The sequence below is a fragment of the Panthera tigris genome, chromosome B4, assembly GCF_018350195.1.
Source record: "Panthera tigris isolate Pti1 chromosome B4, P.tigris_Pti1_mat1.1, whole genome shotgun sequence".
Lineage (NCBI taxonomy): Eukaryota > Metazoa > Chordata > Mammalia > Carnivora > Felidae > Panthera > Panthera tigris.
This window is the reverse complement of record NC_056666.1, coordinates 122,905,827-122,920,193: the sequence shown is the minus strand read 5'-3', so window position 1 is coordinate 122,920,193 and position 14,367 is coordinate 122,905,827. Positions and strand designations below refer to the sequence as shown.

The 14,367-nt window shown below is 43.9% G+C and overlaps 1 protein-coding gene across 2 annotated transcripts in view; it reads left to right on the top strand.

Annotated features, from left to right (window-relative positions):
• GLT8D2 (glycosyltransferase 8 domain containing 2) overlaps positions 1-14,338 on the top strand; it is a 44,631-nt gene extending 30,293 nt beyond the window's left edge. For both annotated transcript variants that reach the window (XM_007096475.3, XM_042993058.1), the window contains 6 exons: positions 4,023-4,140; positions 5,373-5,457; positions 6,353-6,465; positions 8,564-8,730; positions 10,001-10,113; positions 13,731-14,338. In XM_007096475.3, the coding sequence (XP_007096537.1) occupies positions 4,023-4,140; positions 5,373-5,457; positions 6,353-6,465; positions 8,564-8,730; positions 10,001-10,113; positions 13,731-13,903 (769 nt within the window). In that variant the 3' untranslated portion in view covers positions 13,904-14,338. The remainder of the gene's footprint in view (positions 1-4,022; positions 4,141-5,372; positions 5,458-6,352; positions 6,466-8,563; positions 8,731-10,000; positions 10,114-13,730) is intronic.
• The last annotated feature ends 29 nt before the right edge of the window (positions 14,339-14,367 follow it).

The window sequence follows — 14,367 nt, the reverse complement described above, 5'->3', positions numbered from 1 at the left end:
GGGGCGCCTGGGTAGCTCAGTCAGTTGAGCTTCCAACTTCGGCTCAGGTCATGATCTCGCAGTCTGTGAGTTCCAGCCCCGAGTCGGGCTCTGTGCTGACAGCTCAGAGCCCGGAGCCTGCTTCGGATTCTGTGTCTCCCTCTCTCTCTGCCCCTCCCCCACTCATGCTGTCTCTCTGTCAAAAATAAATAAACATTAAGAAAATTTTTTAAATAATGTACGCTTCGTAAATTGGCAAAAAGAAGGCAATGTGTGTATACTGACAAAGAAGATCCTCGGAACATGCTGTTGTGTGAAGATGAAAGTTTCACTACGTCTCATATAGTGTGAACCATTTTATGAATGTCTTAAGCCAACTGGGCTGCTGTAATAGAATGCCACAGACCGGGTGGCTTGTGAAAACAGAAAAGTATTTCTCACGGTTCTGGTGGCTGTGAAGCCCAAGCTCTAGGCATCGGCTGATTCCACGCCTGGGAAGGGCCTGCTTCCTGGTTCATGGAGGGCTGCGTCTTTGCTGTGTCCCCCGTGGTGGGAGGGCTAGAGGCGTTCACTGGGGTCTCTTTTATGAGGGCACTCATCCCATTCCTGAAGGCTCCACGCTCATGACTTAATCACCTTCTGAAGGCCACACCTCCAAATGCCATCACACTGGGGATTAGGTTTCAACAAATGAATTTGGGGGGAGGGGGCCATAAACATTCACCTTGTAGCTTTAAACAATAAAAATGGGGCGTCCGGGTGGCTCAGTCGGTTGAGCGTCCGACTTCAGCTCAGGTCACGATCTCACGGTCCGTGAGTTCGAGCCCTGCATCGGGCTCTGGGCTGATGGCTCAGAGCCTGGAGCCTGCTTCCGATTCTGTGTCTCCCTCTCTCTCGGCCCCTCCCCGTTCATGCTCTGTCTCTCTCTGTCTCAAAAATAAATAAACGTAAAAAAAAAAAAAAAAAAAAAACAATAAAAAAACTGGGGGTGCCTGGGTGGCTCAGTCGATCGAGCACCCGACTTCGGCTCAGGTCATGATCTCACAGTTTGTGGGTTCAAGCCCTGCATCAGGCTGGCTGCTGTCAGCACAGAGCCCACTTCAGGTCTTCTGTTCCCCTCTATCTGTCCCTCTCCTGCTCATGCTCTCTCTCTGTCTCAAAAAGTAATAAATAAATAAATAAATAAATATATATATATTTTTTTAAGAATCAAAAAACCAAGGGCACCGGGCTAGCTCAGTCAGTAGAGCACGTGACTCTTGATCTCGGGGTTGTGATTTTGAGCCCCATGTTGGGTGTAGAGATTACTTAAAAACAAAATCTTAAAAAAAAAAAAACCAAACCATAAATGTGTACATGTACATATATGTGTTTCTGCAAAGAAAAAGACCCGAAAGATCTCCATCTGCCAGCAGTGACTGTCTCTGGGGAGGATGGATGGATTGGGGAGAGCAGTGATGACGGGAAGTTCAAGGTATTTCTAGTGTTATTTCCATTATTCAGAAGGAGAATGTATTTATTTTTTAAGTTTATTTATTTTTAGTAACCTCTTCACCCAACATGGGGCTTGAACTCATGGCCCCAAGATCAAGAGTCACATGCTCTTCCGACCATGCCAGGCAGGCCCCTGAAGATATTATTTATGCATGACTTTTACAATGCGATTTTTAGGTCTTGGCACCATTAGGAGATACTGAGATGTGGCTGACACTCACTCCTAATCTAAATGGTCTTTGGCTCCTGTGGGTTTTGAGGGCTTATGTACACGTTCTAGATTTTCTGTCTCATTTCTCACTCTTCTTCTCATTTATTTTGCAGATTGTTCACTTAGCCTGCTGTTAACAGCCCTGTAATTATCTATGGGTATGAAAAGCAGATAACCAAGCCCCAAAGGGTGGCTTGTGTCATATGGTCTGAGCAAGGGTTTGTGCTCGAACAGAAGGGCATCGGCTCCAGGGCTTGATGACATCTGAGCAGGGACTGTTTCCCAGCTCTTGGTTGTCAAGTCCACTAGACCGTTTTAAATTATTCAAAACAAAACAAAACAAAACAAAACTTTCTTTTCAGTGAAGTATAATACAAAAACAGAAAATTGCATAAATTCTGCGTGCAGTTTAGTGAGTCATCACAAAGTAAACATACCCGTGTAACAACCACCACCCAATGTGGTATGGTCAGGTTTTTTGTTTTTTTTTTTTAATGTTTATTTCTTTTCTTTGAGAGAAAGAGAGAGATTGTGAGCGGGGGAGGGGCAGAGAGAGAGGGAGACACAGATTCCCAAGCAGGCTCCCTACTGTCAGGCCACATCATGACCTGATCCGAAATCAAGAATCAGACACTTGAGGTGCCTGGGTGGCTCAGTTAAGCGTCTGACCTCACCTAAGTTTACGATCTCACGGCTTGTGAGTTCGAGCCCTGTGCTGGACTCTGTGAGGACAGCTCAGAGCCTGGAGCCTGCTTCGGGTTCTGTGTCTCCCTCTCTCTCTGCACCCCGCCCCCGCCCCATGCCTCGTGCTCTCTCAAAAATAAATAAGCATTAAAAAAAAAGAGTTGGGGCACCTGGGTGGCTCAGTTGGTTGAGGGTCCGACTTCAGCTCAGGTCACAATCTCACAGTCTGTGAGTTCGAGCCCTGCGTTGGGCTCTGTGCTGACAGCTCAGAGGCCGGAGCCTGCTTCAGATTCTGTGTCTCCCTCTGTCTCTGCCCCTCCCCTGCTCACATTCTGTCTCTCTTTCTCTCAAAAATAAATGAACATTAAAAAAAAAAAAAGAGTTGGACGGTTAACCGACCAAGCCACACAGCCGCCCCAGTATGGTCAGTCTTTTTAACTTTGCCATCCTGATAGGTGTCCAGGGCTATCTCATCATGGTTTAACTTGAGATTCCTTCATTTTAAATGAGATTGAGCACTTTTTAAAAAAAAATTTTAAATGTTCTTTTTTAAACGTTTATTTTTGACAGAGAGAGAGCACAAGCAGGGGAGGGGCAGAGAGAGAGACACACACAGAATCTGAAGCAGATTCCAGGCTCTCAGCTGTCAGCACAGAGCCTGACAGGAGGCTTGAACCCACAAACTGCGTGATCATTACCTGAGCCTAGTCAGATGCTTCACTGACTTAGCCACCCAGGGTCCCCCTACCGCCCAGCACTTTTTTTCACACATTTCTTGGCTACTTAGATTTGCGCGTTCAAGTCTCTTGCCAGTTTTTCAGTAGGGTTGTCTATCTTTTTCTTACTGACATGACTTCTCCCCATCTCCGGATTGGAAATATAATTGACATATAACATTGTGTGAATGGCTGCTTTTTATGGTTCAAATTTTGCAGATCTAAATTTTGTTCCAAGGATTGATTTGTCAACTTTTGAGCAACAACAGATGTTACCATGTGTGGCTTTAGTCATTAACAATTGTTTTGAGATAATTTCTGCCAAGAATTGTATCATGAATTGGATAAAAGATAGTCGCAGACTGTGTGCAACTGAGCAGACCTGAGGGGAGAGGGTCGGGGGGAGGGAGGAGGGGAAGGCGGGAAGCGAGGAAAGGTGGGGAACATGGAGAGACAGAGACAGAGGCCAGGATCACTTCAGATCATCCTTGGAGTGGAAATAGCAGAGGAAGAAGGCGGGTAGGAGATTCAGCTTCATCAGTTGACAAAATCTGGTAACCCCGTGGCAAACAGGGACCAGGATCCGCAGATGCTTTGTAAGAAAGAAGGGACACATTTTGTTCTCCCGGTTTCCTGTGGAGATTATGTGGATCTGGGGAGCTATTTGGTTATTACTGTTTCGCTTCATTTCCTTTGCAGAGTTACGTGAATTAAAGAAAAAAGAGAGGAAAGATCGGAAGCCAGACCAGATGGGGGAAAAAAAATCAGAAGGTTTTATAGACTAAACTCTACTAAGGTTATACACATTTTATTTGTAACTTTCGAAAGAGGCCACAGATCAACTCTGAGGCAATAGGGAAATTGAGGCAAAAGGTTGGAGGTGTATATGCTAGAGGTGTTTTTTGTTTGTTTTTGTTTGTTTGTTGTCATCTCTTTAGAAAATGGATTGAACATTCTAAACTAAGAGAAATAAACTTTAAAATCGTGGAATTCAACCCGATAGTCCTCAAGGGGAAGGTCAGACCGGACTCATCAAGGCCAGAATTGCTCCAGCCTGTGAGTAGGAATCGCGCACGTGCTGGGGACAGTCTTCGGTGAGACCCTTGCTCAGTGGGGCACACTGGCCACTGGGATGCAGGCAGAATATTTTTGAAGCAGTGTCAGGTCTCCACCAAGGTCTGCTTATTTATAATTTATAAGTCACCTGCTCCGGAAGGATTTAAGGTGGTTCACATAAATAAAATGAAGCTATTCAAGCAGAAACGAAGCATAAGAAAACGTAGGATGCATTTCTGTGTGTGAATAGGCCTGTAGAGGTTGGGGGTAGGGGCCAAATAGTGAGGCCAGGAAAAGTATTCCCAGCCGACAGCGTGTTACGTGTGCTGTAATTGGACGTTGAATTTAGCCCAAGTATCCCGGCAGCTAAGGAAAACCAGCAGCGTGATAGATGATATACCTCATAGTATCAACTAAGGTAATATTTTCAGGAGACACTGCTTTTTTTCCCTAGAATTGGGAATCTTAAGGTATTTTTCTGCAAGAGTTCTTACTAAAGGGACTCTCTTGCATGAAGAGTAGTATTGATGGCAGCTTCACGGAAAATGCAGCTGCTTTCTGCATATGCTTGTTACATCCGTCCTTGAAAATGTACTGAATTCTATGCCCTCTAATGACGTTATCTTTCCCAAGTTCCTTATATTTATTATCAGAGTGTGAGCTGAGCTAGAACTTTGGGTTTGATAGTGTTATGGCTAATGAAACCATATGACTCTCACCCTCAGCTCATGCTTGTCTGACTTTTTTCTGGTCCAGGGAGCTAAGAGGTTGAGCTCGTGGTTGGGATGATGCCCCTGTGCCCCTGTGTCCTGTGTGTGTATGTGTGTGTGTGTGTGTGTGTGTGTGTGTGTGTGTGTAAGGCTGATTTAGTTGACGGTAATCAAATTACTAGTATAGAGGAGGGCAGGCACTTTGTGTCCTAAAAGATTGACCAGGAAGCCTCCGTGACTCCCAGGACAGTGGCTCACAGAGACCCAAGTCATGTCACAGTCTCGGCAGGTGAGGGTTTGGGTCTAGAAGGGCACTGATGGGCCAGCATCAGCTGCAGCCCGGGGCCCGGATAACTTGGAACCAGGAAGCTGCAGCGAGGCATCTTTACGGACTGTTTTATTTTGCTCCACACCTGGAGCAAAACTGAGGCCATGGTCAAAGCCACCCCCATAAGAGCACTAGAAGACACTGAGCCATATGCCTCTTCCCCACCATCACTTTTTTTTCTGTTGTTTTAACAGCTGAACTTTGTCCGCTTTTATCTCCCTCTGCTTATCCATCAACATGAGAAAGTCATCTATTTGGACGATGACGTAATCGTACAAGGTATACACGCCGACTGCCAAGAACACTCGGAAAAGGAGCAGCCGATGAGTAGAATAACCGTCTATCTCCTTCAGTTTCCAAGTAGCTAGATGCCCAGCGACTGTGACTGCGTATTCAAGATGGGAGAACAGTATTGTTATAAATTTGGGGATGTTTTGAAAACGGGGGTTGATAACTCACTTCCCTGGACAGTCCAGTTGACTGAGAGCCACTCTCTGACTGTTGAAGTCGGTAATAAATAGCTCAGTAGCCTTTCCTTTCTCTGCATCCCTAAAATGTAGAGGAATAAAGTCTCCCTGGTGACATTCTTTTTTATTTATTTATTTATTTGTTTATTTATTTATTTATTTATTAGATGAAATTTACTGTCAAATTGGTTTCCATACAACACCCAGTGCTCATCCCAAAAGGTGCCCTCCTCAATACCCATAACCCACCCTCCCCTCCCTCCCACCCCCCATCAACCCTCAGTTTGTTCTCAGTTTTTAACAGTCTCTTATGCTTTGGCTCTCTCCCACTCTAACCTCTTTTTTTTTTTTTCCTTCCCCTCCCCCATCCCTGGTGACATTCTTAAAAGTGAGCTACGTTTTGGTGTCTAAGTGTTGCTCTCTCTTTCTCTCTCTCTCTCTCACATGCAAATAAGCTAAGCACTGGTGTGGTCTCTACATGGCAACGGAAGTAAAGACATTTAGCCAGTGCCGATCTGAGCTTATCATCAAGTGGCCTTCTGAATTGAGACAAACTATGTTATTAAGTAAATCGCCAGGCCACTCGAAATTGAGATCACATACTTTTCCTCCATAGCAAAATCAGGGACTGTTGGGCAATCTAAGGCTCTATCTAGCTCAAAACCAAATGCTATAATATTTAAGCCACTGGTGTTTTCTGAATTCAGGTGACATCCAGGAACTCTATGACACCACTTTGGCCCTGGGCCACGCGGCAGCTTTTTCGGATGACTGCGATCTGCCCTCCGCTCAGGACATGAACAGATTTGTGGGGCTGCAGGTGGGCTCGCTGGCGTGGAGGTCCTGGCTTCGCTCTGCTGTTCCCTTCCCTTCCCTTCCCCACAGCGCACAATCATCTAACCTTGGAGCGCAGCACAGGGCCCGGGCTGTCCATTCGGCCCCAGCTCCGTGTGTACCGACTCTGGGGCAAGTTAGCCCTGAAAGTCCTTCTCTGCTTGTCTGACACATGGCAACAACGGTACCTGTTTCATTTGGTTTTTGTGAGCTGTGATGAAATCACCCGATGCCAGAGCTCCAGCCTGCAGTAATGCTCCAGAAGTGACAGGTGTTACCTAAGTGGCTGCAACCACCCCTGTCCGAGATGGGGTTTCCTGTAAGACAGTCCCTGGACTTTTGGTTCTGTTGTCAGAGTTTTGATCATTGCTTTTTTTGTGTTTTCCTTTCAACAGAGGAAAATACTGATTTTGCTCAAGGGTAAAGAGCAACTTACCCTGCTGGAAATGAGGGAAGTCGAACCTGTCTGTAATACTGAAACTAAAAGGATGGCTTTAAAATACAAGGTGTTATTAAGAATCAAATGCTGTTCTTTAAACAAAGTTCCAGGACATCATTTTAGACGTGTGACAGTAGAGGTGTGACATACTGTGAGGCCTAGGACCTTAGTCAACAGGTTCACTCCACCCCTTAGTAGGTTTGTAGCCCTGGGCAAGTGCATGGCCGTGTTGTTCTCCCTCAATTGTCAGAGGTAATAACAGTACTTCCCTTGTAGAGTTATGGTGAGAATTAAATTAGTTAATATGTGTAAAGTGACTGTGCGATTAACGAGGTAATGTGTGCAAAGTTCCTAGAACAGAGGCTGGCACATGGAAACTGCTCGAGCGTGTCCATGATTTCCGTGTTGCGCTTGGGCGTCGCACTGAGCTTGAGGTGGATTGTGACAGCCTGTGTGGCCTCATATCACAGCCACTCCACAACCACCCATGTGCTTACCATGGTGCCGGCACTGTTTTAGGTACCAGCAGTACAGTAAACAAAACTGAAATGCCTGCCTTTGTGAAGTTTACGTGTTAGTGGGAAAAGACAGTAAACAAAATATTTAACAGAGGATCAGGATGCAGGTTGGGTTGTATTTTAAATTGGGTGATCAGGGAAGGCTCCCCTGACATGGTGTCGCTGAGCCTGCACGTAAAAGAAGTGAGGGGATTAGCTCAGCAGATATTTAGGGGGAAAGCATTCCAAGAAGAGGTAACAGCAAGTGCAAAGGTCCTGAAGCAGGAGTGTGTCTTTCTTTTATTGCAGGAGCAAGGAGGTCAGGGTGGCAGAGGGAACCGTGAGAATAGGCTAGAAAGGTCATGGCGCTGGGGGCAGATGGCCTAGGGCACGGCAACACATCTTAGGAATTCTGGCTTTTACTGAGACGGAAAGCCACTGGAGAGGCTTTGAGCAGATGAATAACATAGAGACAGAGTGAAGTTGAAAAGGGTGGAAGCAGGAACAGTGTAGGAGGGGCTCGCGGACGTCCTGTGAGTGGGGATTACGGCCCAGACCGGGAAGGCTGCAGCATAGGCAGTGGTTGGCTTATGGATATATTTTGGAAGAGGAGACAAACAGGACTTGCTGACAGATTTGGATGCAAAGTGAGTGTGAAGGAGCCACGGAGGACGTAATGACCCTGGGTTTTTTGCCCAAGTAACTGGAAGAATAGTGTTGCCGGTAACTGAGGTAGGCGGGTTGTGGGGAGGCGAGTTCCGGCCAGGATCAGGATCAGTTTTTGGATGTAAGTAGAGCTGCCTTGTTAAGCATCCAGAAGGAGACGCAGTATCTGCCAACAGATGTAGCAGGCTTTGGGAATCCAGAGGAGAGGTCAAGGCTGGCTGCACAGATAGTATTTTGGGCCACGAGACCGGATGAGGCTGTCTGGGGAGCTCGTAGTAGAGACAGGAACAGGTGCAGGCAAGGAGACTAGGGGGCACTCAGCCTTTCGAGGTTGGGGAAACACGAAAAACAGCAAAGGACATTAGGAAATGGCTTGCGACACAGGAGGAAATCCAGAAACGCTGCCCAGTGGTTTCAAGAAAATGATCGTTTTCCAGAAACAAAAGATGTGTTGGTCAAAGGCATATCCTGTTCCTTTACAGAATACGTACATGGGCTATCTGGACTATAGGAAGAAGACCATAAAAGACCTTGGCATAAGCCCCAGCACGTGCTCTTTCAATCCCGGCGTGATTGTCGCCAACATGACGGAATGGAAGCATCAACGTATCACCAAACAACTGGAGAAATGGATGCAAAAAAATGTGGAGTAGGTGTAAACCCTTCTACCATTTTCCTTGCTTGGGGACAAAATTGCATAATTAATTTTCTATGCATATCTCAGGGGTTAGAAATATTTCATAGACATCTTAGGTCAGATTTGCTTACAGAGGCATGGGTGAGAAAGAATGGGGACAGCAGATGAAAATCTGTCCCCAAACGGTATGTCAGTGGAACCGAGATCCTGCACAATCTCATTATACATTTAAAAAAAAAAATTTTTTTTTTTAACGTTTATTTATTTTTGAGACAGAGAGAGAGCATGAATGGGGGAGGGTCAGAGAGAGGGAGACACAGAATCTGAAACAGGCTCCGGGCTCTGAGCTGTCAGCACAGGGGCCCGATGCGGGGCTCGAACTCACGGACCGCGAGATCGTGACCTGAGCCGAAGTCGGCGCTCAACCGACTGAGCCACCCAGGCGCCCCTACAAACATTTTTTCTAATGAATTAGTAATGTGACTTTAAGTCTTCTCCCAGAATCCTAGTGAACCTTTTCCACTGAAAACCATTTCTCAGTTGAGTTTCTTCCTACATAATTTGTTTTGAAGAATTATTTTTATAAACTCTGGGGTGCCTGGGTGGCTCACTCGGTTGGGCATCCAACTCTTGATTTCAGCAAAGGTCATGATCTTACAGTTTTGTGAGTTCGAGCCCCACGTCAGGCTCCGTGCTGAGAGTGGACCTGCTTGAGATTCCCCCTCTCTCTCTTCCCCTCCCCCACTTGCACTCTCTGTGTCTCAAAATAAATAAACTTAAAAAGAATTATTTTATAAACTCAACTTTGGTTTTGGAAGTTGAGTTTTTAAAAATGTATCATTTTTCATCATCCAAGTTTTAAAATATGGGGGGAAAAACCCCTCTAACACAACCGCAATTATCATCTCACTGTATTTCCTGTTCGTCTTTTCTATCTGGATATTTTCAATACCACCGTAACTTTGAATTTGTGAGTAAAGTTATTCTAAATAAAGTAGGATCAGAATTTGATCTTCAGTATTTGCCATTAAAAAAGGATAAAAACGAAAATGGTAAAATGCTACGCTGTCAATCTAGGTGGATGGTATGGGATTCATGGTACCCTTCTTACAATTCTGTGTTGTCTGACAATTTTCAAAATAAAAAGCTGGGGGCAAGTGAAAAACCACAGTCTTATTATACAGCGAGAGATGGTCTCACATCTTTCAAAATTAGTAGATTCTACTTTATAGGAGTCTGTGGGGCTCCAGGCCAAGTGGTGCGTTTCTGTTCCATTTCTTAGGGAGAATCTCTACAGCAGCTCCCTGGGAGGAGGGGTGGCCACCTCCCCGATGCTGATCGTGTTTCATGGGAAATACTCCACCATCAACCCCCTGTGGCACATACGGCACCTGGGTAAGTATTTTAGGAAGACAACACAAATGTGCATGTTCTAGACCTGTGAGCACAAGGCGAGGAGAGTGTGCTACATATAACACCAGCTTCCTGAAATGCAGTCCTCCGGGTGATGTTGGAGGTGATCTTGGACACATTATTTAACCTCCGCTGCTCAGTCTACAAATGCAGCTGACAAAACTGGCCTTCCTGAGAGGTGTGTTTCTAGGAATGTGTTTCTAGAAAAGAATTAGACTCACGCTTAGCATATGGTAGGTGCTCGATAAACATTAGCTATTCTTACAACAAGGCTTTACTGTCAAAACTTTTCCACTTCGCCTTTATTGCCCTCTTGCAGTAGCCTGTAGTGGGCAAAACCGAACAAATTAACACCGTGTTTTGTGAGGAGTTTAGATAGGTGGAGGCTTATCTTTTAAAATTTATTTATTTATTTTTTAACGTTTATTTATTTTTGAGACAGAGAGAGACAGAGCATGAACAGGGGAGGGTCAGAGAGAGGGAGACACAGAATCTGAAACAGGCTCCAGGCTCTGAGCTGTCAGCACAGAGCCCGACGCGGGGCTTGAACTCACTGACCGTGAGATCATGACCTGAGCCGAAGTCGGCCGCTTAACCGACTGAGCCACCCAGGCGCCCCAGAGGCTTATCTTTTAAAAAGAAGTTGTTTCCTGATTGTGTACCATGTCTTGCATTCACTCTCCACCACAAGCATGCAGACTCTTGGGTATGGACTGGAATCCCAGTTCTGCTATTACCCATGTTGGGCAAATTGTTCAACCCTTCTATGCCTTAGTTTCTGCATTTGTAAACTGAAGCTAATAGAACCTTATAAAGTTTCTGTAAGGAATAAATTACCTAATACGTGTAAATTTGCTTAGAACACAGCTTGGCCCAGAAGACAGTCACATACATTCAAACACACGGCCACAATCCCTTAGCCAAAAGCACTGGGCCAGACCTGTTTAGAAATTGGAAAGGTTTTGAATTTCAAAAATGTAATGTAATGCATATATTTATGTTATGCAATACCCTGAGTGGGATCTAGGTTTTGTTACCAAAAAAGTTAAAAATCCTTTTGTTTTCAGACATTTGAAGATTATTTTAGAATTGGAGACAATAGATTATGGATGTGTATTTACTAAGTACCTTCTACATTGTCAAGAAATGGGCTAGGTTCTGGTGATAAAGGTGAATATTATTTCTAATTCTCAGAACAATCTGCAAGGTGGTATATATGTCCCTTACTCTCCCTTTTAAAAGAAAGGACACATAAAGCCATTGAAGCTGGGCTCCAGTCTCCTTTTAAGGATTCTGTGTAGATTTGCTTCTGCCTTACTACCAGAATCCTCCTCGATTTTCTGTATGCACACAGGAGCAACACAGGCAAGTTAAGGATTCTAGTGTCCCATCTGATTTGATTTATAATGTTAGGTTCCCTATTAGGTCAAATATCAACATTTCCATGTAATCAATGTGCAGAAAAGCTCATCAAAATTGTAGGTCTACAAAAAATGTGTAGGAACAGCTATGCGGAGCTTAAATGGATAAGGTTAGAGCATTCTATGATCTTGGAACAGAGACTCAATCACATTTCATGAAATATCTAGCTGGTAAGTAGGGAGGGGCAGAATCTTCCCAAGAGAAAGAAGTCATTTCTCTTTGTAGAACAGAGACTACATCTGTGCGGAAGGTTTTGGAATCCGGGAAGTCTGCAAAGTAAATCTACACAGAAATCATTTGAAAAATGATTTGGCTTTAGAGTGTTTTGGGAGCAGGAAGTAATGTAACACTAATGGGTATTAAGTCTGGGTCTAAGCTGGTAGACTTAAGACATAAAAAATTTATGAAACGTATTTAGCTAAAGCAAACTGCAAGCCCATATAGAATCCTCCACTCATGGAGCAGAGAGATGATGTCTCACTCAGTGGAGACTCTAAGTTGCTTCCTCCCGGGGTGCCTGGGCGGCTCAGTCAGTTAAGCATTCAGTTTATCACCTCAGGTCATGATCTCATGGTTCACGGGATTGAGCCCTTGTGTGGGGCTCCGTGCTAAAAGCAGAGTCTGCTTGAGATTCCCCCTCTCCCTCTCTCTCTGCCCCTCCCCTGCTTGTGTTCTCTCTCACAACAAATAAACATTAAAAAAAATAGAGGCAACTGGGTGGCTCGGTTGGTTAAGCGTCCGACTTTGGCTCAGGTCATGATCTCCCAGTTTGTGAGTTCGAGCCCCGTGTTGGACTCTGCGCTGACAGCTTGGAGCCTGGATCCTGCTTCAGATTGTCTCCTTCTCTCTGTCCCGCCCCCACTTGTGTTTTTTCTCTCTCAAAAATAAACATTAAAAAAAAAAATTAAGGTGCTTCTTCCCAAATGAACATTTCCTTTGTATAGATTCTCTGGAAGTTGATAATTATTCCAGTTACATAACCATAGCCTGAAACACCCAGCTTCTCTTCTGTAACTGCCTTCACAGCTACGTTTATGAAGAACGGAAGATGGATTTTTATTTTTCTTTTTCTTGTATCATATGTTAAGCTAGAATAACACAACTCCAGCTATTCACCACCTTCTCTTTCCTTAATGGATTTTTAAAAACCTGTCAAATTCCTTTCATAGGAAGAAAATTTAACATCATAGAGGATATTAAAAAAATCACGTTCTCAAGATCTTAAAGTACTTCTGGAAGAGAGGTTCTAAAAATACTCTGGCAATTTTGGGATAAACACACCCTAGGTGACTCCTTATGAGTGGAATAATATTCAAATGGAGATAGTTTTGTGTTAAAAAGTGAATATTATTCTTTGTCACGCTTCATAAGGTAAAAACACGACTGTTACAGGAAGATGTCGTCGTACGCACTAAGGAGGGAAAATGCAGAGAAACAAGAACTCCTATAAACTCTATGTGGGAGGGAAACTGATCCAAGTTCTTTTGGGAACAATCTGGCAACCTCTTATCAGAATGTAAAGGCATATGCGCCCTTCAGTCTAGCAAGTCCATCTACAAGACTTTACCCCACAAATGCATCTGTAGACACACACAAACCCGCACAGGAGCCTGTTCACTGTGCCACTGCTTATGTTAGTGAGGGGACAGAAACAACCTAAATGTCCTTAATAAGGAACTCACTAAATAAATGATTATATATGCATTCCATGTAGCCATTAAAAATAATTCAGTAACTTTGGGGCGACCGGGTGGCTCAGTCGGTTAAACATCTGACTCTCGATTTTGGCTCAGGTCATGCTCTCACAGTCCGTGGGTTTGAGTTCCGCATTAGGTTCTGTGCTGACAGCACGGAGCCTGCTTTGGATTCTGTCTCCCTCCCTCTCTCTCTCTCAAAAATGAACATTTAAAAACAATTCAGTAACTCCACGTGTGCTATATTACACACACACACACACACACACACACACACACACACTGGCATACAGGTAGAATATTTGTAGGAGGATTTCATGAGAAACTCTAACAGTGGTTATTTTGGAGATTTAGGGGAGGTGGTAAATTCTTCCATGTATACTCTTTGATTTGCTTAATTTTTTAAATAATGAACTTGTACTCATTCAATATAGAAAGTTTACTTTCTAACAAGCCTATTATCTTCTTCTGAATACAATGAAGGCTGGAATCCAGATACCAGATATTCGGAGCATTTTCTGCAGGAAGCAAAATTACTCCACTGGAATGGAAGACATAAACCCTGGGACTTCCCTAGTGTTCACAACGACTTATGGGAAAGCTGGTTTGTTCCTGACCCCGCAGGGATATTTAAACTCAATCACCACAGCAGCTGATGTAACGACATTTTATATATTCCCTGTATAAAAATGTGGAATTGTCCATTTATAGCCCTACTATATCATTGTTCTTTATGAACAGTACCTTTGGTACAAATGATCCACAATGTAAAACACAAAGACTACTGTGGGCAAATAGTACCCTGGATTACGTAGGTACTGATTCCTTAAGTGTAAGTGGTAATTATGGAAATCAAGATGATGTAAGTGAGATATATTGTTGGAAGGAAATAAACCCACCTAGGTTTCAGCAATCAATTTGCTTAACTCTCAATGACAACCTGTACCCACAAGTTTTTAAAATTTCTCAATGTGTTTTTCACACATAGGTATTTTTTCACAGGTTGCCAGTCTTGTCTTTTGTAAAACAACAAACTACATTTAAAACATGAATGTATGTAAAAATAAAAGATATGCAGATTTTTAAATGTTTTTGCAGTACATATATTATTCAATACCTT